Raw genomic sequence first — 27,420 nt, 5'->3', positions numbered from 1 at the left:
CATCCGGCACGTCGCCGGCAAAAACAACGCCGTGGCCGACTGTCTTTCCCGGGCCAGCGCGAACGCGGTCCACCTGGGCGTGGACTTTGCGCTTATGGCGGCGGACCAAACCACCGACACCACGGTGCAAGCCCTCCGGGCGGCGGACACGGGCCTCCGCCTGGCCGACATCCCCTTCGCGGACACTGGCCTGCTCTGCGACGTCTCCCAAGGCCAGCCTCGCCCCATCGTGCCCGTCACCTGGCAACGCCGCATCTTCGCCTCCCTCCACGGCCTTTCCCACCCGGGCCGGAAAGCTTCCCTGAAGCTGGTGTCGGCGCGATTCGTCTGGCACGGCCTTTGTCGGGACGTCCGCGATTGGACCAGCACCTGCACGGCCTGCCAACGGGCCAAGGTCCACCGACACACCCAGGCCCCGCTGGCACCTTTCACCGTGCCCGAACGACGTTTCGACCACGTCAACGTGGATCTGGTGGGCCCCCTCCCCCCGTCACGGGGGTTCACACACCTGCTCACCATGGTGAACAGGACCACCAGGTGGCCGGAGGCCGTTCCCCTCGTCTCCACCACCACCGCCGACGTGGCGCAGGCTTTCATCGCCACCTGGGTCGCCCGCTTCGGCGCACCGGCGGACATCTCGTCAGACCGCGGACCACAGTTCACCTCCGAGCTGTGGGGCGCGGTCGCCCGCAACCTGGGGGCCAAGCTCCACCGTACTACGGCCTACCACCCCCAAGCAAACGGGTTGTGCGAGCGATTCCACCGCTCCATGAAGGCCGCGCTCATGGCCGGCCTTCAAGACGGCGGTTGGGCCGACCGGCTGCCGTGGGTCCTTTTGGGCCTCCGCACGGCCCCCAAGGAGGACCTCCAGGCATCCACCGCCGAGCTTGTCTATGGCCAGGCGCTACGCGTCCCGGGCGAATTCGTGCCCGACGCTACCAGTCCCTGGTCCGCAGCTCACCAGCGCTCGGACCTCCAGGAGGCCGCCCGACGGTTTGCCCCCGTGCCAACATCCCACCACGGTGACCCCCAGTCCTACGTCCCCCCAGCACTTCGCACAGCGGAGTATGTTTTTGTGCGTCACGACGCACATCGGGGGCCACTCCGGCCGCCGTACGACGGGCCCTTCCGGGTGCTGCGACGGGACGACAAGTCGTTCGTCATCGACATCGGCGGCAGGTCGGACCGGATTGCGGTGGACCGCCTCAAGCCGGCGCACGTGGACGTCGACCACCCACCACGGGTGGCCCTTCCGCCGCGGCGAGGCCGCCCCCCGTCCACGGTGCCCCCCACTCGACCGCCCACCACCACACCGGACCCCCTCCCACGACCCGCCAGGGGTCGCTTCGGCCGGGTCATCAGGACCCCCCTCAAATTGACCCTGCCGGTGCAAGTCGATTCTGGGGGGACGTGTGTAGCGGCTACCGCTGGGTTTTCACAATCGCCTTGCACCTATCAAGGACGCGGAGCGATCACCATGCCGGGCTCGTCCAGGACGCCCGGGCAGGCTCGCCCTCAACTTGCCAGGCCGCAGCCAGGACGCTGGGCCACGCCCCCTCTCGCCTTTCCTGGGCAAACGCTCCGGGATAATATGTATATATATTGCTGCCCGATAAACGGGCTTTTCAGAGTGCCTGAGTGTTTGGTTTGATTAAAGCAACTCGGATGAATTCCAGCTTTTTGTCGCGTCCATTCTTCCGATCGACGTGGGAGCCCCAGCTCCTTCAATACAAGGCGAGGATACATCCGTCCAAAGTACAATGAAGGACGTCTCCTTGTTACGCACCTTCTAACAACAACGAAACGAGGAGTTTCACAAGTTCTACGTTCATGTCGTAGAGGAATCGGAGAGCTTAACAGAAAGGCCAGTACTACCTGGGAGGACAGCTCTACCTGGGAGGACAGCTATACCTGGGAGGACAGACAAAGGTACACAGCTTCTCTTCTAGAAGAGTACTTCCGACAGAAATTCGATTAAGTCCTTGACATTCTTGATCTAGAGCTTCACAGAAGTTTTGAATGAATAAGGAATGCGATCCCTGCAGATTCTCGAAGCTGCCAATGGGGAATATTCCAGAATATCCAAATCCATTGAAGACCAGTACAAAAAACATTGGGGTAATACCCCTCGTGCTCACCTGGTAGAATAAACAGCATACTGCACCGACTAAAGGTATTCTAAACCAATTTCAATGGTTGCTAGAAGACAGGGCAGCAGGTAGAATCATAATAACATAATCATAAGACTTTAAACAAACAAACAAAAAAATACCTATTTTGGGGGGCAACCTCACCTACCCCAACCCCATATACCTCCTAAGACCCAAATTTTTCTAATGCCTTGAACATACTTTGGTACATCGCATGTGGTGAAGGTTGTGGCGAAGTTTCATCGAAATTGCGTGTGTTTGTGAGAAGAAAGCAAATACCTATTTTGGGGGGCAACTCCCCATAGACCCCCAAAGGGGCAGATCTTTTTTTAATACCCTGAACAAACTTCGGTACATCACGGGTGACGAAGGTTATGGTGAAGTTTCATCGAAATCGTGTATGTAGTTTAAGAGGAAAAAGCAAATTCCTATTTGGGGGGGGGGGGGGGGGGGGTCAAACCTGGATCCACTTTGACCCCGGTAAACCCCCTTAGACCCCGATTTTTTTTACCGTGAACAAACTTTAGTCGAAACACAACAAGTATCATTTGTGCCAAATTTGATCGCAATCCCATCAGCTGTTTGGGAGAGAAAGTTTCAAGTGTTTACGGATGGACGGACGGACAACACGCCATCGCATGAGCTCCCCTGAACTTCATTCCAGGTGAGCTAATGACATCAATCGAGAACATCTAAGGTTCCAGGTAGAAACGTTACCTGATCTTATAAGATTGGAGATCAGCGTGGTCCGTGTAACTAGCAAGGAGACAATTTGCCAGGCCATGTCTACGGATCCGGTCAGTAAGAAGCTCTTCACGGAAGTCCACAAAGTTCCCAAACTTTACTACACACCTGCAAGTCACCTCGGCAACATCGCAGTGAGGTCAGTCAGTCCTGAGAAAAGTGAAACTACCTGAGGTCAACCATGAGCCACCAAAAGGTGAACAACACGGATCTGCCAAGACGTGAAAGATCGCACAGCCGATATCGACATCTTGACATTAGCAAATCACTTTTGTCCAGCAAATGACTCAAGGATGAAGGTGTTTTTTTGCCTCATTTCACTGAAATCAAACAAACTCACAAAATGGGAAAAGTTTCTAAAATGAGGTTTTGAATTTCTGAATCTTCCACTGATTTTTGCTGAAATAGACAACTTACAAAAATATAAAAAGACAACTGCAGGTACATCACCTTCAGCCTGATCATCATTTTTTATTCTCTTTGAATTAGTTGAAACCCTGAAATATTTTGCCGACACCCCCCCCCCCCCTCTCAAAAGGCCAAAAATGCGCCAGTGTGTAAAATGCAGCCTGAAATTTCAAAATTTCCTGGGAGGGGAGGGGGGGGGGGGGATCTAGGATTTCACAATCTCGGAGTGTGGTTGTGCGGGTGGCAGCTCTCGCACTATAAGCACATCATGCTCCCAGGTTTTTTTTATGTCATAGGTGAACGACCATATGTGACTCCGAGTGGTAAAAACCATTATCTATTCATATAATTATTGTTAACCTGTCCCGCACAGCAAATTAATAATTTGGTCAAAAGGTCAAAGGTCAGCGTCACATAAAATCCTCAATTTTCACCAGATTAACCTGAAATTTCAATTTACTATTTGAATTTGGCATCAAATTTTCACCAAAGATTTATTATGAGAACATGGAGAAGACAAATTAATAATTTGGTCAAAAGGTCAAAGGTCAGCATCACATAAGATCATCAATTTTCACCAGATTAACCTGAAATTTAAATTTACCATTCGATTTCGGCATCAAATTTTCACCAAAGCGTTATTATGAGAATACGGAGAAGACAAATAAATAATTTGGTCAAAGGTCAAAGGTCAACGTCACATAAAATCATCAATTTTCGTCTGAATTACCTCTAATTTTAATTCACTGAATTGATTCACCAATGAAAACGTAGAAGCCGATTGTTTTTGTTTTTTTTATATCAAAAGGTCAAAGGTTAAGGCTGCATAAAATGGTCAATTTTCATTTTGTGACTTTTGTTTTCGTCATGTTTAGCTTATGAAAGAAGAAAACATCTGAATACAAACGGATGTGGACGCGCTTTGCATTTTCATATGTTTTCTACTTATTATTATTATTATTATTATTATTATTATTATTTTAGATGCTGGATTCATGGATTCACATCAAGTTGAAGTCTCTTTGAGGGCCTCACCCGGTTTGTGGGATTTCTGCGGAACATGTACTTCTGCTGGTCAGCCGCACACTCTATGCCAAATCCAATGGTCCAGATGATCCATCCCAGGTAGTCACGTAGACCCACGGGTGGTTCAGCATTGTTTGTGTTTAACAGTAGCGTTGGTAGTGTTGTTAATATTATCCACATGGCTGCGGGAACAAAGGATCATCGTGGGTTCTCAAAGCATGAATGTTCACACACATCTCATTAACTTTAAGCACCTGTGGTCAGGTGCTGTGAAAATGAGTACAATTACCACATTTGGCGTTTTAGTCGGAGGATCACTCACCAGGGTATTATGGCAATTCCTCTATAATACATCATGAAGTACTTACTGTGGGAATCTCACTTATTATGGGATTGTGAACTGTTTTGATATATTATTCAAAGGTGTGTTATAAATTATGACCTTTACCCTGCAATGTCCAGTAGATGAAGAATAGGAGCAGATTGTTTCGCATCTTATCGAACCTTCTGTCTTCGCCATCAATGATAACTCTTCGGAGCAAAAATGCACCAAGTCTGCAGCACCACACCACACTTCAGCACCTATACATCGCGCATGCTGCATACTGGTCCATGTGGCATAATGTGAATGACCACACCGTTCCACAAGGTGAATGAGCACATTGCTCCACAGGGTGAATGGGCACATTGCTCCACAGGGTGAATGAGCACATTGCTCCACAAGGTGAATGGGCACATTGCTCCACAAGGTGAATAGGGACACCACTTCACAAGGTGAATGAGCACATTGCTCCACAAGGTGAATGAGCACATTGCTCCACAAGGTGAATGACCACACCACTCCATAAGGTGAATGAGCACATTGCTCCACAAGGTGAATGAGCACACCACTCCACAAGGGGAAAGAGCACATTGCTCCACAAGGTGAATGAGCACATTGCTCCACAAGGTGAATGAGCACATTGCTCCACAAGGTGAATGAGCACATTGCTCCACAAGGTGAATGGGCACATTGCTCCACAAGGTGAATGGGCTCCACAAGGTGAATGAGCACATTGCTCCACAAGGTGAATGAGCACACCACTCCACAAGGGGAAAGAGCACATTGCTCCACAAGGTGAATGAGCACATTGCTCCACAAGGTGAATGACCACACCACTCCACAAGGTGAATGAGCACATTGCTCCACAAGGTGAATGGGCACATTGCTCCACAAGGTGAATGGGCTCCACAAGGTGAATGAGCACATTGCTCCACAAGGTGAATGGGCACACCGATCTACAAGGTGAATGAGCACATTGCTCCACAAGGTGAATGAGCACATTGCTCCACAAGGTGAATGGGCACACCACTCCACAAGGTGAAAGGGCACACCACTCCACAAGGTGAATGGTACACCGCTCCACAAGGTGAATGGACACACCGCTCCACAAGGTGAATGGGCACACCGCTCCACAAGGTGAATGGGCACACCGCTCAACAAGGTGAATGGGCACACCGACCCACAAAGTGAATGGGCACACCGCTCCACAAGGTGAATGGACACACCACTCCACAAGGTGAATGGGCACACCACTCCACAAGGTGAATGGGCACACCGCTCCACAAGGTGAATGGGCACACCACTCCACAAGGTGAATGGGCACACCGCTCCACAAGGTGAATGGGCACACCGCTCCACAAGGTGAATGACCACACCATGCCGCACAACGTCAATAAGCACACCCCGCAAGAGCACCAGTTCCATATTGTGTGCTGCACACCACTCCACAATGCGATGACAACACTGATCCGCAATGCACGAGAAGCACAAGCACACCACACATTAACACATGACTATAACCTACACACCATGCTTCTGTGCTGCACACCAACACACCTATATACTATGCACCATGCATGAGCATACCACCGTTCACTGCACCACTTCATACTGTCAGTACCTTAAATTTTACTATAAAAGTTAGATGTGGATTTTCAGTTAATGGTAGTAATAAGGTGAGTTAATATACAACACAGACAAAGTACATTTATGGATGAAGGTAAGGAGGTGGGGATACAGCCAAGTATCCGGTCAAAGGTCAAAGGGACTTCTGTCTGAGTATAGGTGACCTTGGTACTCACCGCACACCCCACATGGTCACCAAAACATTTTGAACACATCTGCGCATGTCTGCCATACCTCCCCAGTACCAAGTCAGGTGTGACAGCACCATCATCATAGTAATCCCTGCCAACCACAGAAGGGCACAACTGGAAACAAAGCAAATCGGAACCGTACAAAGGTATCAATTATAATTCGATAGGCACTGAGAAGCATTAGGGGTAGATTGGCAGGACTGGTAGGTAGCTGAGGTATACAAATGGGTGTTACATATGTAGTGCTTGTGATATCTGTGAGAAGATATTGTCAAAAGGTGAATGCCCTGTCAATCTTTGGTCATTTCCACCACCCAATGAGATGTGTTCCGAAGGGAATTGCAGTGTGGATCAGAACATACCTGTACCTGTGCACAATGTACCTTCGATTTTATGTAAATATCTGATACCCTTGGCTAAGATGTGACCCTACAATTGTGTTCATCCACCCCCAATGCTTCACTGTAGCTGTTGTACACTCACATCTAGGGGCGATTCCAGGATTTTCTGAAACTGGGGAGATGCGGGTTCCAGAAATCAAGGGAATGGGTGAATTCTCTCCTGGCATTCTCTCCTGGCATTCTCTCCTGGCATTCACTCCTGGCATTCACTCCTGGCATTCTCTCCTGGCATTCTCTCCTGGCATTCTCTCCTGGCATTCTCTCCTGGCATTCTCTCCTGGCATTCTCTCCTGGCCTACTCTCCTGGCATTCTCTCCTGGCATTCTCTCCTGGCATTCTCTCCTGACATTCACTCCTGGCATTCTCTCCTGGCATTCTCGCCTGGCATACTCTCCTGGCATTCTCTCCTGGCATTCTCTCCTGGCATTCTCTCCTGGCATTCTCTCCCGGCATTCTCTCCTGGCATTCTCTCCTGGCATACTCTCCTGGCATTCTCTCCTGGCATACTCTCCTGGCATTCTCTCCTGGCATTCTCTCCCGGCATTCTCTCCCGGCATTCTCTCCTGGCATTCTCTCCCGGCATTCTCTCCTGGCATTCTCTCCCGGCATTCTCTCCCGACATTCTCTCCCGACATTCTCTCCTGGCATACCCTCCTGGCATTCTCTCCTGGCATTCTCTCCTGGCATACTCTCCTGGCATACTCTCCTGGCATACTCTCCTGGCATACTCTCCTGGCATACTCTCCTGGCATACTCTCCTGGCATACTCTCCTGGCATTCTCTCCTGGCATACTCTCCTGGCATACTCTCCTGGCATACTCTCCTGGCATTCTCTCCCGGCATTCTCTCCCGGCATTCTCTCCCGACATTCTCTCCTGGCATACTCTCCTGGCATACTCTCCTGACATTCTCTCCTGGCATTCTCTCCCGGCATTCTCTCCCGACATTCTCTCCCGGCATACTCTCCTGGCATACTCTCCTGGCATTCTCTCCTGGCATTCTCTCCTGGCATTCTCTCCTGGCATTCTCTCCTGGCATTCTCTCCTGGCATTCTCTCCTGGCATTCTCTCCTGGCATTCTCTCCTGACATTCTCTCCTGGCATTCTCTCCTGACATTCTCTCCTGGCATTCTCTCCTGGCATTCTCTCCTGGCATTCTCTCCTGGCATTCTCTCCGGGCATTCTCTCCTGGCATTCTCTCCTGGCATTCTCTCCGGGCTTCTCTCCTGGCATTCTCTCCTGGCATTTTCTCCTGGCATTCTCTCCTGGCATTCTCTCCTTTTTTTTTTTTTTTTTTTTTGTATACTGAATGGAGGCTCGTGAAAGAGCTAACATTTATTTCACAAACAAATCAACAAGACAAACAAAATATATAAAAAGAGGGAGCAGAAGACAAGATGGGGGTAGAAGGGGAAGCACACAAACACAACATTTGAGAGCAGGGAGATGTGTGGGAGGGAGAGGGCTTGGGGGGAGGAGGCGTGGGAAGGGGGGGTGGGGGGGGGGGGTGGGAGAAGTATAAAACACAAGGACACCAAGGACTTCCAGGACAGAAGTTGGTATTTCAAAAAAGTGGATTTGGGGTGAAATTAGCGGGGGTAGAAAAGATCAAGGTTTTGGATGGGGGAAGATAAGAGATGGTGGTGAACAGCTGTTTTAAAGACCTGGAGGGTGGAGTGGGATTGAAGAGAGTGAGGGAGTTTGTTCCAGAGGCGGGAGAAAAGAGGAATGAAGGAGTGAAGGTGAGCAGAAAGTCTTGATTTTGGCAGTTTAACCATAAGAGGGTTGCAGGCAGATCTTGTGCGATCTGTAGGAATATTTGGGGGGCAGAGCCCAGAGAGAGATGGGGGGGGGCAAGGCCAGAGAGGAGTCGGTAGAAGACGGAAAGACCACCAACCTGCCTGCAGTGAGTGAGTGAAATGCCCTCAGAGATAGCTTTATCGTGGGAGATTCCAATAATTCTGAAAGCTTTGGCCTTGGGGAACTCCAGCCTGAACAGGAAGAGGAGATGAGAGAAAACCATTCAGGACCATACGTTGGCTACGACTAGAGAGGAAGTCCACCAGCCATGCGTGGAGATTTCCATGGATACCAAAAGAGGAGAGTTTGGTGAGCAGAGCGGGGTGCTAGACCGTATCGAAGGCACATGATATGTCGAGGGAGACAGCTCTAATTTCCTGTTTGGCATTGAGGACCTCCATCCATTGTTGAGAAAGCAGAAGCAGCATGTCCAGAGTAGAGTGACCAGGTCTGAAACCAAATTGATGATCAGAGATCAAGCCATTGGAGAAGAGGAAAGATTTCATATCTAAAGCAATGATGGAATCCATGACTTTGCTGATAATTGGGAAAAGGCTGATTGGTCTGTAGTTGCGAGGATCTGTTTTTGCACCTTTTTTGTGCAAAGCGGTGATGTTGGCCGATTTCCAAGCAGATGGCAGATGACCATGAGCAAAAGAGAGGGTGAAGAGAACAGAGAGAGCGAGTGAAAGAGCGGAAGAACAGGATTTTAGGACCCGTGAGCTGATGCCGTCAGGTCCAGTTGCAGAATGAGAGTCGAGGGGTTTTTTTTGGTTTTTTTGTTTACAAGATCGAGGCTCGTGAAAGAGCGAACATTAATCACACAGAAAGACAAACTGACACATAAAACATATAACATCGGGAGCGGTAGACAAGATGGGGAGAGAGGGGGAAGGACACAAACACAACATTTGAGAGCAGGACCGAGAAACATGGAGACATCGAGAGATCTGTGAGAGGGAGAGGGCATTGGGGGGGGGGCATGGGAAGGGGGGGGAGATGGGAGAGGTATAAAACATAAGGACACTGCCAGGACTTCCAGCAAAGAAGTTGGAATTTCAAACAAGGTGGATCTGGGGTGAATTAGCAGGGGTAGAAAAGATCAAGGTTTTGGATGGGGAAAGATAAGAGATGGTGGTGAACAGCTGTTTTAAAGACCTGGAGGGACGAGTGGGATTGAAGGGAGTGAGGGAGTTTGTTCCAGGGGCGGGAGAAAAGAGGAATGAAAGAGTGAAGGTGAGCAGAGAGCCGAGATTTCGGCAGTTTAACCATCAGAGAGTTGCTGGCAGATCTTGTGCGACCTGTAGGAATATTTGGGGGACAGAGCACAGAGAGAGCTGGGGGTGCAAGGCCGGAGAGGAGTCGGTAGAAGACAGAAAGACCACCTACCTGCCTGCGGTGAGTGAGTGAAAGGCCCTCAGAGATAGCTTCATCGCGGGAGATTCCAATAATTCTGAAAGCTTTGGTTTCGACAGCGTGAAGCCGAGCTAGGTGTGAGGCAGGAGCACCGGCCCATAGGGGAGAACAGTATTCCATTGAGCTGCGGATGAAAGCCATGTATGTGGTGAGGAGCTCAGGTGTGCCGAGGAAGGACTTCGCACGACGGAGGATGCCCAGTCGGCGACTGGCTTTGGAGGCCAGTTTGGAAATGTGGTTTTCCCAAGAAAGATCATGGCAGATAGTGAGACCCAAAAGCTTGAGCGACAGAACTTCTTGGAGAGGATTGTTGAGAAAGTAGATGGGAGTGTTGTCCAGTCGATCTTTTCGGAGAGACATAGTAAGAGTGTGAGATTTGTCAGGATTGAAAGACATGTTCCACTTGTTTGACCAGTCTGTGATTTTGTCCAAGTCTTCAGAGAGTGAGGAGGCTGCAGACTGCCGATCTGAGGGAAGAGGAATGGAGCGGCAGAGAGTGGAGTCATCAGAAAAGAGATAGAGAGGATTTTCCAGTGAGTCGGAGAGATCATTGATAAAGACCAGAAAAAGCACAGGGCCCAGAACATTGCCTTGGGGACAGACACAGGGTTGACAGAAACTTTTCCATCTTGTCAGGAGGAAAGGACACAGAGTCCAGGAGCAGCTGGGTACGACTGGGTACGGTGGGTACAGAGAGGGATGGGTTTTGGACACAAGATTTAGAGGCAAACACAGAGTTGAGGCGTTCAGCTTTTTCACGTGCGGAGTCAGCCGTGTAGCCATTTGAGGTGAGGGAGGGGATGGAGGGGGAACAAACACCAGAAACTGATTTGACCAGACGCCACCAGGATTTGGAAGAGGGAGACAGATAAGAGAGTTCGGTCTTGAGAACGGAGAGATATTGTTTCCTGGCTCTCCTGAGGGTGGACACACACTTGTTTCGGGCTTTGTGAAAGGAAATGAGATTTCCTTCCGTTGGATTTGCTTTCCAGGAGATGAAAGCAAGTTGTTTCTGGGCAACAGCCTCACCACAAGATTCCGTGTACCATGGACGGGAGGAAGGGTATGACAACTGAAGACGAGATGGGATAAATCTGTGCATGAGAGAGAGCAATTTACTTGGAAGAATTCCCAGGATGAGTTGATGCCAGAGGCGGTAGAGATGGGAGACCAGTCCAGATGATTGATGGCTGCTTGAAGACCGTGCCAGTTGGCCTGAGTGAAATGCCAGACTCATCGACGCTGAGGAGGCTCTCTGAGAATGGTCAGAGAGATGTCCATGTCCACTTTAACAAGCACATGATCAGATGAGCCGATTGGAGCAGAAGAAGAGCAGCAGACATTTTCAGGGAAGTTAGTCATAACCAGGTCCAGAAGAGAAGATGCTCCGTTGACTGAGATCCAGGTCGGGAAATTGACAGATTGTGTCAGTCCCAGTGAGTCGCAGAAGTCCTTTGCTGGTGAGAGAGGTACCCACACCCAGCCAACTGGCATGGTGACAATTGAAATCACCACATATGAGGAAGAGAGAGTTGGGAAGGGTAGATAGAGGTTGGTCCATATTATCAGACAGCGAGATGTAGATGGAGTCATCACTGTTTGGTGGATGGTACAACACACATATGAACAAAAGGTGGGAGCGAAGGGGAAGCCGTAGCCATCTACAGCGAGATGTAGATGGATTCAATGGTTTCGGAGATGGAGTCAGCGAGATGTGGATGGTTTCAGAGTTATGACGTTTTTAAGCATAAACTTTAAATGCTATCTTCTCCATAATTTGTGAGGATATCGAGTGGAATCTTTACACAAATGTTCCCCATGGGGGGAAGTTAAAACAATACTTGAGACGTTTTGATAAGTCACATGGTTTGGCCGCAATAAATAATTGAAGGAAAATCATCAAATGTTTCTAACTCTTGAACTGCCACATTGATCGACTTGAAATTTTAATGCAATGTAGCTCTTATCAAGCGGAACAAGTGTGTAACATTTCAACATGATTGGTTGTACGGTCTCAAAGTTAGAAGTCTTTATTGTTGAAAGAAGAAGAAACGCAACATTATTTCTTTCCAGGCCATGTGACTCAGTGCTCCTGCCATTTTAAAGACTTATTTCCTTTAAAAAATCATTTCCTCTGCAACAAATGGACCGATTAACAGGAAATCTTCACCACAGGAGCGACACGGCCTGTAGAATATTTTAATGGTAATTATGACGTCACAGGTGACGTGGTATGGCCGCCATCTTGGAAAAACCGAAAAAATTTGCACCTCTATATCTCCGAAAGCGCTGAATAGAAAAAATTGAGACATCGCTCATTGTAAAGAACTCTCCATGGGGAATAAAATATATTAATGATGATGTCATAGGTGCCTCCATTATGACATCATAATTCGACAAGTACAAAACTTCATCTGATCAAGATGAAATTTCTTGAGCGTCACGTGGGCATAAATTGGTGGTGGGAAAAAAATTAAGATGACGTCATCGGTCACGTGGTTCGGCCGCCATCTTGGAAAACCCGAAAAACTTTGCACCTCTACATCTCCGAAAGCAGTGAATAGAAAAAATTGAGACATGGCTCATTGTAAAGAACTCTCCATGTGGAATAAAATATATTAATGATGACATCATAGGTGCCTCCATTATGACGTCATAATTCGACAAGTACAAAACTTCATCGGATCAAGATGAAATCTCTTGAACATAATCTAGGAATAAATTAGTTTCGAAAAAAAATGATGACGTCATCGGTCACGTGGTTAGACCGCCATATTTGTTTTAACACAAAAGCCTTAAAAACCACTGAAAATACATCTTGGCAAGGGTTTGCAATCTCTGATTGCTCTTTCTTGTTTACACATCATAACCCACAATTTCCAAGTGAAAAACAAATTCCACAAATTTCAGAAAATTAATTAAAAATACAAAACTATAATATCTTGTTTGGATAAGTGTCCACCGCCCTGGGTTAATACTTGGTGGAAGCACCTTTGACAGCAATACAGCTGTGAGTCTGTACGGATAGGTCTCTACCAACTTTGCACACCTTGATTGGGCAATATTTGCCCATTCTTCTGTACAAAACTATTCAATCTCAGCCAAGTTGCGTGGGGAGCGTTGATGGACAACCATCTTCAAGATGTGGCATGGATTTTGTGTAAACACAGGTGGAAAAGTCAGATTTAATGCAATTTCATTCCAGGCTATAAGGTAACAAAAGGTGGAAATTTTGAAAGGGGGTGTAGACTTTCTGTAGGCACCTGCAGCTCCTGCTGAAACATGGGTTGGGCACAATGTACCGCATGGAGAAGCCTTCACTTGTTAAGACATGTAATATTTCCTTCCCACGAGACATTGTATTCACCACACTACAATGACATCATCGCCTATACTTTTACTCTGCTCCTTCTGCAGGTATGACCCTCTGATTGCTTGCATGACAACCTGCCAAAGTGAACTATATCAACACATAAATATTACTGTGGGGCGTTTCAGGTTCACATGAGACATGTTGTTTCCTCTCTGTGCCTGATCCCACTATTCTCCTTTCCCTCCATTTTGTCCCTCATTACTGCTGTTCCTGTTTCCCCCAACTTTCTACTGTTCATTTTGTTCTGTTATGTCCTGATCCGTTCTATGTTCTAGCTCCTCCATGAGCCTGGACTTGGTATATAAAATAAATAAATGAATGCAATGAAAGTAACAAAAAAAAACAGGGAACATTATAGATAAAGACAGAAAGAGAACAGCAGGTAAATGAAGTGATTAGAACAGGTAATGGTCACCAACAGAAAGAGAAATTCCACAATGGAAGGATTTGACTCGCACTTGAGACCATAGTCCAACTCTGCAACTTTTCAATGAGGAGGAACTCTCATCGGATTGAAAAAGAACCACAGGACTGATGGAGGGAAAAGTGACTTTGGCAACTCTTTACAAGTGTTGCGTGCTCCTCCCCAAACCCCGGTCACGGTGTACCTCTGAGCCCCGAGAGGAGTCACGGCAGAAAGATGTGTTATTCTGTATGCCAAGGATCAATGGTGAAACCAATCCAATTGTTACCAACAAACAAGTATTGTATTAAAGTCGCACAAGAATAACGGTACAGTAACAATATTAACCAAAGTACAATCAATATATATCATTCCTATGATGGTACCATCAGTTTCGTAATATAAAACTCACTGTGCTCCAAGTGAGCGAAAAGAAGAACATTCCCCAATGTCTCTATTCTGGCATCAAGCCAAAGTCGATCCGCTCCAGCGATCATCAGAACGATGTCCAATCGAGACCAGAATCCCGTTCGGATGACAGTCACAGTCCCGCTGACAAAGCTGCGCAAAGGTGCCCTCAAGGCGACTGGGAAATCACACCCTCGGGTATGGACGTTCCACGGCTCCAAATCGGTGAACCGCAGATTTCCCACTCAAAAGTCACGTGACACACGCACACCCGATTAACGTCTGAATGCGGTGAAAATGGTTGAAATGAAGTGAAAAACCTTGAGCGGTGCGCAAAGTGCGCGAGTCAAAATGGCCGACGGCCCGTTCTCGTGGCGTAACGGCACTCCAACGATTCTCTTCGGAATCGACAGCAAAACCTGACACGCAGGTTGATCTGTCACAGTGATAACAACTCTGTTGCAGGAATCCCTTTCTCGAGAAACCCAGAGTTCACTCGTGGCCCTCGTTCGTCAACGTTTGATCCAGACCTCGAAGCAACTCGGCTTCTTGTTCGACTCACTCGCTCCGCCTTCTCCTCCTCCTCTTCCTCTTCGTCGTCGTCCGGTTCTGGTTTCATTTAAAACATTAACTTTTTTACCTTTTGAAAATAGTAATCTCTATCTCCCTTAAATGACAACAATAATAGTACATGGAATCAAAAATGTTTACAGTGGATGAAAACCACAACAACGGAAGTGACGAATCCGTAACACTTCCCCCCCTCAAGAAAGCAAGTTTGAACATAGTGAAAACTTTCTTTGCAGGCAAAAACTCTTTTAACAAACAAAAGTAAAACTCACACCCAAATTATCAATTCACGTGAGCAACAATAATTAATATTCCCCAAAATAAAGCAACAAAACTTCCAAACAACTTACAGAAATTTCCAAAGTTAGTTCACTCTGGACAAAGCATCAGCAACGACATTGTCCCTGCCCTTTACATGCTCAATTTCCAAGTTGAACTCCTGCAAAGCCAAACTCCATCTCATCAACCTTTGGTTTTTATTTTTCATTTTTTGAATGAAGGTTAAGGGGTTGTGATCAAAAATCCAAAGCAAAGCAAATCTATAGCACTTTCTGAAGGAGGCCGAGCTGAGAGCCAGGTTTCATGGTGGTTGGGTGGTGAGGCCTGGAAGTATTCACTGCATGGACGCATTTAGGAACATGGAGTTCACGGGTTAATCTGTCTAGGAATCTTGGCTCGGCTGCCCCTGAGCACTCAGTGCTTCCAACTCTTCTCTTGATCATAAAAATCATAATCACAGTTGTAGAGTCGGGTGCTGTAGTCACGTGAGTTGCAGTCCCCATCAGTCCCGCTGATGTAATAGTCATCACCGTAATAGTCATCCTGTCGAGAGTTGCCAAAACTGCGCTGCTGCTGCTGGGAGCCTCCGTAGTAATCACGACTGTGGCCGCTACCAAAACTACTACTCCCACCCCGGGAGCCATAGCCACCCCTGAAACTACCTCCACGTTTTCCTCCTCTGTAGCCCCCTCGATGCCCATGGCCTGCCTTCTCTACTGTTATGGTCCGACCATCCAAATCCTTGCCATTCAAATCCTTTTCTGCATCTTTGACGTCCTTTGTGTTTTCAAACGTGACAAAGCCAAACCCTCTCGACTTTTGCGTCTCCCTGTCTTTTATCAGCCGCACTTCCAAGAGTGGTCCATATTTGCCAAAGATAGAGTCCAAAACATCTTCACTTGTGTCAAAGTTCAGTCCACCTACAAAGAGCTTGCCAACATTGCCTCCATCCATGACTTGTGTGTGCTGACACTTAGTTTCAGGGTACTCGACAAGAAGTGCCTGTGCAAAGCGTGGCGTCAGTACCTTCTCCTTCTCTTCAGAGTGCTTCCTACCCATAGCACGAGTCGCGGCACAGGATGGAAAGATACCCGGAATCTCCTGCTCTAACTGTGCGGTGTTATTTTCCATACTAGGCTTTTCAACAAACATCGGATTACCAGAAACTCGACCACCGGCCAAATCATTCCCGATAACAAAAGAGATTCCCTTTACAGGAAGAGTGCCTTGTGAACCTACGGTGACCTGTCCTGACACCAAATCAGACTTCAAATGGATGACATGAAGTGGAGCTTTAACATAGCCACCAACCCCCTGTAAAAGAACACTAACACCAGCTGCCGTCTTCTCTGACAATGGCAAAATGCCCTCAAGCATCAAAGATTGACGTGCTCCTGTGTCCCTCAATACCCTAACAGGTCTCTGGTTCGTTAAGTCTCCATCTAGTGACACAAACCCCTCTGAAATAAAAGGTTTGTAACCCTCTTGAGCAAGGTCGTTCTGTGATGCTGTAACTTTGGCATGGGAACCTTCACAAGGCACTGTCCTCCAAGGACGATTTCTCGCATTTGCCAATGCATTCGGAGTTGTACTAGTCTGACTCTGCCCCTGATTTTTCCTTTTCAGGGCGTAACATTGGGACATCAAATGCCCAGGTTTCTTGCAAAAAGCGCAAGTAGGCTCAGAGTAAAAACTCGAGGTCTGCCTCGGGCCCCCCGGAAGATAAGTCTGTCTTGGAACTGTAGTCTTCTGATCCCTAAAAGTCGCGGTATCAGATTTGTCCCCATAGGCATCTCCAGGCCGCCTCCATGAATATTTGTTCTCCGCCCCTGATTTACCATAACTCCCCAGGCGAACTCTAGGCGGGAAGTTAGGTGTGTGGAACCCCCATCCTGTGTGTCAAGGCATAGTCATCTGCCACGGTTGCTGCCTCATACAACTCTGGTACTTTTCTCTCATCCAGATGCACTTTAATGTCCGCGTGGACACACTGTTTGAATTCCTCCACCAAGATCAATTGTCGCAACAGTTTGAAGTCTTTCCCAATCCCCTTCGAGTCACACCACCGATCAAACATGGTTTCCTTCATTCTGGCAAACTCCACATGGGTCTCACTCTCCCTCTTCCTGGCATTCCTGAATTTTTGCCGGTAAGCTTCAGGGACCAATTCATAGGCTTTGAGAATGGTTTTCTTCACTACCTCATAATCTGCACATTGGTCAATCGGTAAAGCCGAATAGATATCTTGAGCTTTACCCACCAGAACACTTTGTACTAACATAGTCCAGGACCCCACAGGCCATTTTAGCATTTGAGCCACTTTCTCAAAGTGTAAAAAAAACGTGCCTACCTCCTTTTCATTGAAGGGTGGAACCAGCCTCACATGCCGACCAACATTCCAAGTGTTCTGACTAGTTGTCGAACTAGCCGGCATGGATACTACTTCTCTCCGTTCTCCCTTTAATTCCAGCTCCTTGAGTTTAAGTTCCTTCTGATACTCCATGTCCCGTTCCTTTAACTCCCTTTCGGCTCTCCTTTCCTCTGCTCTTTCCTCTGCTCTTCTTTCTTCTTCAGCTCTCCTTTCTTCTGCTCTTCTTTCCTCGAGTTCCTTTTCAGCTCTTCTTTCCTCTGCTCTTCTCTCCTCGAGTTATTTTTCAGCTCTCCTTTCCTCTGCTTTTAACCTTTCCTGGGTCTGCAGTTGCATCTCCATTTTCCGGAGCACCGCATTTTCTTTTTCCTCGGGTAACCAATCCAAGGCTACCTCTTTCCATGTTCCTTGTCCCACCAGAGATTCTACCACCAATGTCTGCATCTCTGCTTTCTTCATATTAACTCGGACCTCCAAGTTAAAATATTTGACCAATATCAAGAGTTCCGATCTTTTTAACGCTTGGAACTGTGCCTCATTAGGGGACGCCGCAAAGTTTTCTGCGTCAAACACCATGGTGACTATCAGTTAACACCTGTTAACCTTCACACAAAAATTTTCAATTTTTTTTGAAAAATTTGGGAATGTTAGAAAAATTCCAAATTTGGGAATTTTGGGAATGTTAGGGAATTCTATCCCGGGCGAAGATGTTAGGGAATTCTATCCCGGACGAGATTTGGGGATTTTGTCAGCAAAGACGAGCCCCCAATTTCTGTTACGTGCTCCTCCCCAAACCCCGGTCACGGTGTACCTACGAGCCCCGAGAGGAGTCACGGCAGAAAGATGTGTTATTCTGTATGCCAAGGATCAATGGTGAAACCACACCAATTGTTACCAACAAACAAGTATTGTATTAAGGTCACACAAGAATAACGGTACAGTAACAATATTAATCAAAAGTACAATCAATATACAGTCATGTGAAAAAGTAAGTGCACCCCATGTAAAGTTTTGGCTTTTTCAACATATTTCAACATGCAGCTATTTGATCTTCATTTCAACAATATTGATAGGTAAAAGTGATATAATATAACAAATATCATGAAACATTTGCATTTTGTAGTCCATTGTATAATTTAAATAAACATAAATGCAAATTTCGTATGTGGAAAAAGTAAGTACACCCTTGGCTCTAATAGGTGGTATCGCCCCCTTTGGCAGAAACAACCTCAAGTAGGCGCTTCTTATAACTGTCTACCAGTCTCTGACATCGACTGGGAGAAATTTTTACCCACTCCTCCATGCAGAATTCTTTCAGCTGTGCGATGTTTGAGGGGTTTCCTGCATGCACAGCTTGTTTCAAATCCCCCCACAACATCTCGATGGGATTTAGATCCGGCTTTGACTTGGCCATTCCAGACCCCTCCATTTCTTTCATTTCAGCCATTCCTTGGTGGATTTACAGGTATATTTATGGTCATTGTCATGTTGCAAGGTCCACCTTCAGTTGAGATTCAACTTTCCGACAGATGGCCTCACATTATCCTCAAGCACCCTCTGGTACAATGAAGAATTCATAGTGGATTCTATGATGGTGAGCTGCCCAGGCCCTGATGCAGCAAAGCTGCCCCAAACCATAATATTTCCACCACCATGCTTTACAGTTGGTATCAGGTTCTTGTGGTCAAATGCTGTATTTGGTTTTCACCAAACATGGCTTCTGGTACTGTGGCCAACTAGCTCTACCTTTGACTCATCTGTCCAGAGCACATTGCTCCAGAAGTGCGGGTCTTTGCCAAGGTGTTCATTGGCAAACTTTTGTCTTGCCCTGATGTTCTTTCTGGACAGCAAAGGCTTCCTCCTGGCACACCTCCCATGTCGATCAAATTTGTGCAGCCTCTTTCTAATGGTAGACTCATGCACTTTGACATCAACAGTGGCAAGAGTTACCTGTAGGTCCCGTGATGACATTCTGGGGTTCTGAGAGACTTCTTTCAGCATCTTGCGGTCTGCTCTCGGGCTGAACTTGCTGGGGCGGCCTGGACTGAACAAGTTGGCAATTGTTTGGAATCGTCTCCACTTGTAGGTGATCTTCCGGACAGTCGAGTGATTGATTTCAAATTGTTTGGAGATCTTTATAAATCCCTTCCCAGACTCGTAGGCATCTATAACCTTCTTTCTGAAGGCCTCAGAGAGCTCTTTTGATCTAGACATTGCCATCCACCGTTGCGTCAACTCCTTGCCATCCACCGTTTGCCCTTCACGTGACTCGTGGTGGTCCCTCTCGGCTCTCCCCCCGCTGGTATTTTTGTGCACATAAGATTGTTCACTTCTTTCCTGGAAGTCTTGGCAGTGTCCATATGTTTTATACCTCTCCCACCCCCCCCCCCCCTTCCCATGCCTCCCCCCCAAAGCCCTCTCCCTCCCACAGTTCTCTCGATGTCTCCATGTCTCTCGGTCCCTGCTCTCAAATGTTGTGTTTGTGTCCTTCCCCCTCTCTCCCCATCTTGTCTACCGCTCCTGATGTTATTTGTTTTGTGTGTCTGTTTGTCTTTCTGTGTGATTAATGTTCGCTCTTTCACGAGCCTCGATCTTGTATACAAAAAAAAAAAAAAAAAAAAAAAAAAAAGACATGGTGACGCCGCACACTTCAACAACAAAGGGCAAACCAAACTAAATGTTGGAGGTTTAAATAAGACAGGTTCCTCCAAGATCCTCTCTAGCAATGTTCTAATCATTTGCACCTGAGCTGGTGCACCTGATTCTAATTTTAGGTATTTGAAGTAGTGATAAATGTCGGGGTGTACTTACTTTTTCCACATGCGAAATTTGCATTTATGTTTATTTAAATTATACAATGGACTACAAAATGTAAATGTTTCATGATATTTGTTGTATTATATCACCTTTATCTATCAATATTGTTGAAACTAGGGCATGCCCGTACTATATATATATCTAAAATTATATCCCCCCCCTCTATTTACATGAAATGGTTTGGTCCATTCGCAAAGCCAAAGCGAACGGCTTGCGAGTACGGTGACAATCCCCCCCCTCTATTTACATGAAATGGTTTGGTCCAAAGCGAACGGCTTGCGAGTACGGTGACAATCCCCCCCCCCCCCCCTCTATTTACATGAAATGGTTTGGTCCAAAGCGAACGGCTTGCGAGTACGGTGACAATCCCCCCCCTCTATTTACATGAAATGGTTTGGTCCAAAGCGAACGGCTTGCGGAGTTTGGTAAAGAAATCGCCATAGCGTGCACAAACGCGCAGGAAAGCGAAAGAATCGCAAATTAGTTTTAATTAGTTTTAAAACATAGTTTAACGCCAACATAGCGGCAACATAGTTTGCCAACGTGAAATAAATGAATACGCTCTCAAATGTGCCGTCCGAGGCAGAGTCTGTTCGGCACGTTCGGCACACGTGATAGCTCGCTGCTCTCTGATTGGTTGAATCGTTTTTTGGACATAGCTCGGTAACTACTTCTCCGATTAATATGAAACCTTGAAAAGGCACATCCCCGGGTCCCCAGCAATATACCTGGCAAGTTTCAAGTATATCGGACCGGTAGTTGTCGAGAAACAGCGGTCACAGACATACAGACATACAGAGATTACTGGAATTATAGATAGATGAAGATCAAATAGGTGTATGTTGAAATATGTTGAAAAAGTCAAAACTTTACAAGAGGTGTACTTACTTTTTCACGTGACTGTATATCTATCATTCCTATGATGGTACCATCAGTTTCGTAATTTAAAACTCACTGTGCTCCAAGTGAGCGAAAAGAAGAACATTCCCAAATGTCTCTATTCCGGCGTCAAGCCAAGGTCGATCCGCTCCAGCGATCGTCAGAACGATGTCCAATCGAGACCAAAATCCCGTTCGGATGACAGTCACAGTCCCGCTGCCAAAGCTGCGCAAAGGTGCCCTCAAGGCGACTGGGAAATCACACCCTCGGGTATGGACGTTCCACGGCTCCAAATCGGAAAACCGCAGATTTCTCACTCAAAAGTCACGTGACACAGGCACACCCGATTAACGTCTGAATGCGGTGAAAATGGTTGAAATGAAGTGAAAAACCTTGAGCGATGCGCAATGCGCGCGAGTCAAAATGGCCGACGGCCCGTTCTCGTGGCGTAACGGCACTCCAACGATTCTCTTCGGAATCGACCGCAAAACCTGACACGCAGGTTGATCTGTTACAGCGATAACAACTCTGTCGCAGGAATCTCCCCAGAGTTCACTCGTGACCCTCGTTCGTCAACGTTTGCTCCAGACCTCGAAGCAACTCGGCTTCTTGTCCGACTCACTCGCTCCGCCTTCTCTTCCTCCTCTTCCTCTTCGTCGTCGTCCGGTTCCGGTTTCATTTAAAACATTAAGTTTTTTTTACCTTTTGAAAATAGTAATCTCTATCTCCCTTAAACGACAACAATAATAGTACATGGAATCAAAAATGTTTACAATGGATGAAAACCACAACAACGGACGTGACGAATCCGTAACACAAGGAGGTGACACGACGAGCTCATTAGAGGACCCGGTGCTGACATTGGAGCGGAAAAGAATAGTAAGCAACAGATGTTGGAATATCTCTTGGCTAGTTGGCCTTGGCTTGATGCAAGAAATCCTCTGTCCCATAAACTCGATACAAGCTCTGTCTGTGCTCTGTCCCCCAAATATTCCTACAGGTCGCACAAGATCTGTCAGCAACCCTCTTCTGGTTAAACTGCCAAAATCAAGACTCTCTGCTCACCTTCACTTTTTCATTCCTCTTTCCTCCCACCTCTGGAACAAACTCTCTCACTCTCTTCAATCCCACTCCCCCCTCCAGGTCTTTAAAACAGCTGTTCACCACCATCTCTTATCTTCCCCCATCCAAAACCTTGATCTTTTCTACCCCCGTTAATTCACCCCAAATCCACCTCTTTCAATCCCCAACTTCTTTCCTGAAATTACCAGTAGTGAAATTCCTCGTAGTGAAATTACTAGTAGTGAAATTACTTGTAGTGAAATTCCTCGGAGTGAAATTACTAGCAGTGAAATTACGAGTAGTGAAATTACTCATAGTGAAATTACTAGTAAGGAAATTACCAGTAGTGAAATTACTCGGAGTGAAATTACTAGTAGTGAAATTCCTCATAGTGAATTTACTAGTAGTGAAATTAGTAGGATGGAAATTACTGTCGTGAAATTACTAGTAGTGAAATTCCTCGTAGTGAAATTACTAGTAGTGAAATTCCTCGGAGTGAAATTACTCGTAGTGAAATTCCTCATAGTGAAATTACTGTAGTGAAATTACTGTAGTGAAATTACTAGTAGTGAAATTACTCATAGTGAAATTACTGGAGTGAAATTACTGGAGTGAAATTACCAGGAGTGAAATTACTAGTCGTGAAATTACTAGTAGTGAAATTACTGTAGTGAAATTACTAGTAGTGAAATTACTCATAGTGAAATTAGTAGTAGTGAAATTACTAGAGTGAAATTACTAGAGTGAAATTACTAGAGTGAAATTACTAGTAGTGAAATTACCAGTAGTGAAATTATGTGCAGTGAAATTACTAGTAGTGAAATTACTATCAGTGAAATTACTCATAGTGAAATTACCAGTAGTGAAATTACGAGTCGTAAAATTACTAGTAGTGAAATTCCTCGTAGTGAAATTACTAGTAGTGAAATTATGAGTAGTGAAATTACTCGTCGTGAAATTACTAGTAGTGAAATTACTGCAGTGAAATTACTAGTAGTGAAATTACTTGAAGTGAAATTACTAGGAGTGAAATTATGAGTCGTGAAATTACTTGTCGTGAAATTACTTGTCGTGAAATTACTAGTAGTGAAATACCTCACAGTGAAATTACTAGTAGTGAAATTACTGTAGTGAAATTACGAGTGAAATTGCTAGTAGTGAAATTACTAGTAGTGAAATTACTGCAGTGAAATTACTAGTAGTGAAATTACTGAAGTGAAATTACTAGTAGTGAAATTAGTCGTGAAATTACTAGTAGTGAAATTACTGTTGTGAAATTACTAGTTGTAAAATTACGAGTAGCGAAATTACTAGGAGTGAAATTACAAGTCGTGAAATTACTAGTAGTGAAATTACTCATAGTGAAATTACAAGTAGTGAAATTACTAGGAGTGAAATTACTAGTAGTGAAATTACTAGCAGTGAAATTACTAGTAGTGAAATTCCTCGTAGTGAAATTCCTCGTAGTGAAATTACTAGTAGTGAAATTCCTCGTAGTGAAATTACTAGTCGTGAAATTCCTCGTAGTGAAATTACTAGTGAAATTACTGTAGTGAAATTACTAGTAGTGAAATTACTGTAGTGAAATTACAAGGAGTGAAATTACTAGAAGTGAAATTACTAGCAGTGAAATTACTAGCAGTGAAATTACTAGCAGTGAAATTACTGTAGTGAAATTACTAATAGTGAAATTACTCATCGTGAAATTACTAGTAGTGAAATTACTGGAGTGAAATTACTAGTCGTGAAATTACGAGTAGTGAAATTACTCGCAGTGAAATTACCAGTAGTGAAATTACTAGAAGTGAAATTACTAGCAGTGAAATTACGAGTAGTGAAATTATGCAAAGTGAAATTACTAGTGAAATTACTAGGAGTGAAATTACTAGCAGTGAAATTACTAGTAGTGAAATTATGAGTCGCGAAATTACTAGTGAAATTCCTCGTAGTGAAATTACTAGTCGTGAAATTACTAGTAGTGAAATTCCTCGGAGTGAAATTATGGGTAGTGAAATTACTATTAGTGAAATTACTAGTAGTGAAATTACTGTCGTGAAATTACTAGTGAAATTACTGTTGTGAAATTACTAATAGTGAAATTACTGCAGTAAAATTACTAGTAGTGAAATTACTGCAGTGAAATTACAAGTAGTGAAATTACTAGTAGTGAAATTATGCATCGTGAAATTACTAGTAGTGAAATTACTAGCAGTGAAATTACTAGCCCTGAAATTACTAGTAGTGAAATTACTAGTAGTCAAATTACGAGTCGTGAAATTACTAGTTGTGAAATTCCTCGTAGTGAAATTACTAGTAGTGAAATTACTGTCGTGAAATTACTAGAAGTGAAATTTCTGCAGTGAAATTATTAGCAGTGAAATTACTAGTAGTGAAATTACTAGTAGTGAAATTATGAGTCGCGAAATTACTAGTGAAATTCCTCGTAGTGAAATTACTAGTCGTGAAATTGCTAGTAGTGAAATTATGGGTAGTGAAATTACTATTAGTGAAATTACTAGTAGTGAAATTACTGTGGTGAAATTACTAGTGAAATTACTGTTGTGAAATTACTAGTAGTGAAATTACTGCAGTAAAATTACTAGTAGTGAAATTACTGCAGTGAAATTACTAGTAGTGAAATTACTAGTAGTGAAATTATGCATCGTGAAATTACTAGTAGTGAAATTACTAGCAGTGAAATTACTAGCCCTGAAATTACTAGTAGTGAAATTACTAGTAGTCAAATTACGAGTCGTGAAATTACTAGTTGTGAAATTCCTCGTAGTGAAATTACTAGTGGTGAAATTACTGTCGTGAAATTACTAGAAGTGAAATTTCTGCAGTGAAATTACTAGCAGTGAAATTACTAGTCGTGAAATTATGCATAGTAAAATTACTAGTAGTGAAATTACTAGTAGTGAAATTACTAGCAGTGAAATTACTAGTAGTGAAATTACTAGTGAAATTACGAGTCGTGAAATTACTAGTTGTGAAATTCCTCATAGTGAAATTACTGGTAGTGAAATTATGGGTAGTGAAATTACGATAAGTGAAATTACTAGTAGTGAAATTACTGTAGTGAAATTACTAGTAGTGAAATTACTGTAGTGAAATTATTAGTAGTGAAATTACTGCAGTGAAATTACTAGTACTGAAATTACTAGTAGTGAAATTATGCATAGTGAAATTACTTGCAGTGAAATTACTAGTAGTGAATTTACGAGTCGTGAAATTACTACTTATGAAATTCCTCATAGTGAAATTACTAGTAGAGAAATTGCTCGTAGTGAAATTACTAGTAGTGAAATTATGGGTCATGAAATTACGATTCGTGAAATTACTAGTAGTGAAATTACTGCAGTGAAATTACTAGTAGTGAAATTACTGTAGTGAAATTACTAGCAGTGAAATTACTAGTAGTGAAATTATGCATCGTGAAATTACTAGAAGTGAAATTACTAGCAGTGAAATTACTAGCAGTGAAATTACTCGTAGTGAAATTACTAGTAGTGAAATTACGAATCATTAAATTACTAGTAGTGAAATTGCTACTAGTGAAATTACTAGTAGTGAAATTATGGGTCATGAAATTATTAGTGAAATTACTAGTAGTGAAATTACTGTAGTGAAATTACTAGTAATGAAATTACTGTAGTGAAATTACTAGTAGTGAAATTATGCATAGTGAAATTACTGGTAATGAAATTACTGTAGTGAAATTACTAGTAGTGAAATTATGCATAGTGAAATTACTAGAAGTGAAATTACTGGCAGTGAAATTACTAGTAGTGAAATTACTAGTAGTGAAATTACGAGTCATGAAATTACTAGTAGTGAAATTGCTAGTAGTGAAATTACTAGTAGTGAAATTATGGGTCGTGAAATTATTAGTGAAATTACTAGTAGTGAAATTACTGTCGTGAAATTACTAGTAATGAAATTACTGCAGTGAAATTACTGGTAGTGAAATTACTAGTAGTGAAATTATGCATCGTGAAATTACTAGTAGTGAAATTACTAGCAGTGAAATTACTAGCAGTGAAATTACCAGTAGTGAAATTACTCATAGTGAAATTACGAGTCATGAAATTACGAGTTGTGAAATTATGGGTAGTGAAATTACAATTAGTGAAATTACGAGTAGTGAAATTACTGGAGTGAAATTACTAGTAGTGAAATTACTGCAGTGAAATTACTAGTAGTGAAATTACTGTTGTGAAATTACTAGCAGTGAAATTACTGCAGTGAAATTACTTGTAGTGAAATTACGAGTAGCGAAATTACGAGTAGTGAAATTACTAGTCGTGAAATTACTAGTAGTGAAATTACTAGTAGTGAAATTACTAGCAGTGAAATTACTAGTAGTGAAATTACTAGAAGTGAAATTTTTGGTAGTGAAATTACTAGCAGTGAAATTACTAGTAGTGAAATTACTAGTCGTGAAATTACGAGTAGTGAAATTACTATCAGTGAAATTCCTCAAAGTGAAATTACTAGTAATGAAATTACAAGTAGTGAAATTACAGCAGTGAAATTACTGTAGTGAAATTACTAGTAGTGAAATTACTAGTAGTGAAATTATTAGTCGTGAAATTACTGTCATGAAATTACTAGTAGTGAAATTACTAGTAGTGAAATTATGAGTGGTGAAATTACTAGTAGTGAAATTACTTGTAGTGAAATTACTGCAGTGAAATTACTGTCGTGAAATTACTAGTGGTGAAATTAGTAGTAGTAAAATTACTAGTAGTGAAATTACGAGTCGTTTTCATTTGCTTTATACCTACCCCCCCCCCAGCCGCAACCCCTCCCCCCCCTCCCGCCCCCCTTTCTTTGAACTATCGACGTCCGTGTGTGTTTGTGTGTATGTGTGTGTGTGCTCAGGCCATAACGTTTTATTTACCATTTGAGGTTTGGTCATCAAATTTCAACAAACCCTTATGAGAATATGGAGAAGCATAATTAATAAAAGTTACTTTTGTGTTTGCTGTTTTGGTCAAGTTTAGTTTGAGTACAAAGTGGACTTGGATGGCCTTTCCATTTTGAGATGCTATCTAGTTTCGAACAATTTGATGCAGACTTATGCCTTAGTCACATATGATGCTGCCGCAGCACGGTTCTGCGGTCTGCGGTTTGTAGATGGGATTTTTACAAATCGTACGGCTTTGCGGGCTGCGG

The 27,420-nt window shown here is 44.4% G+C and overlaps 1 protein-coding gene across 1 annotated transcript in view; it reads right to left on the bottom strand.

Annotated features, from left to right (window-relative positions):
* Positions 1 to 27,420, bottom strand: part of LOC137428987 (uncharacterized) — a 48,229-nt gene that overhangs the window by 17,380 nt on the left and 3,429 nt on the right. The window contains exons 2-4 of the mRNA XM_068118939.2: positions 6,453 to 6,558; positions 4,777 to 4,883; positions 4,338 to 4,510 (exon numbers count right to left, since the gene is read on the bottom strand). Coding sequence (XP_067975040.2) covers positions 4,338 to 4,510; positions 4,777 to 4,883; positions 6,453 to 6,558 — 386 coding nt within the window. The remainder of the gene's footprint in view (positions 1 to 4,337; positions 4,511 to 4,776; positions 4,884 to 6,452; positions 6,559 to 27,420) is intronic.

This window comes from Myxine glutinosa, chromosome 6, assembly GCF_964187855.1.
Source record: "Myxine glutinosa chromosome 6, kmMyxGlut1.1, whole genome shotgun sequence".
Classification (NCBI taxonomy): domain Eukaryota; kingdom Metazoa; phylum Chordata; class Myxini; order Myxiniformes; family Myxinidae; genus Myxine; species Myxine glutinosa.
The sequence above is the reverse complement of the archived record's forward strand: the minus strand, read 5'-3'. Positions and strand labels throughout refer to the sequence as shown.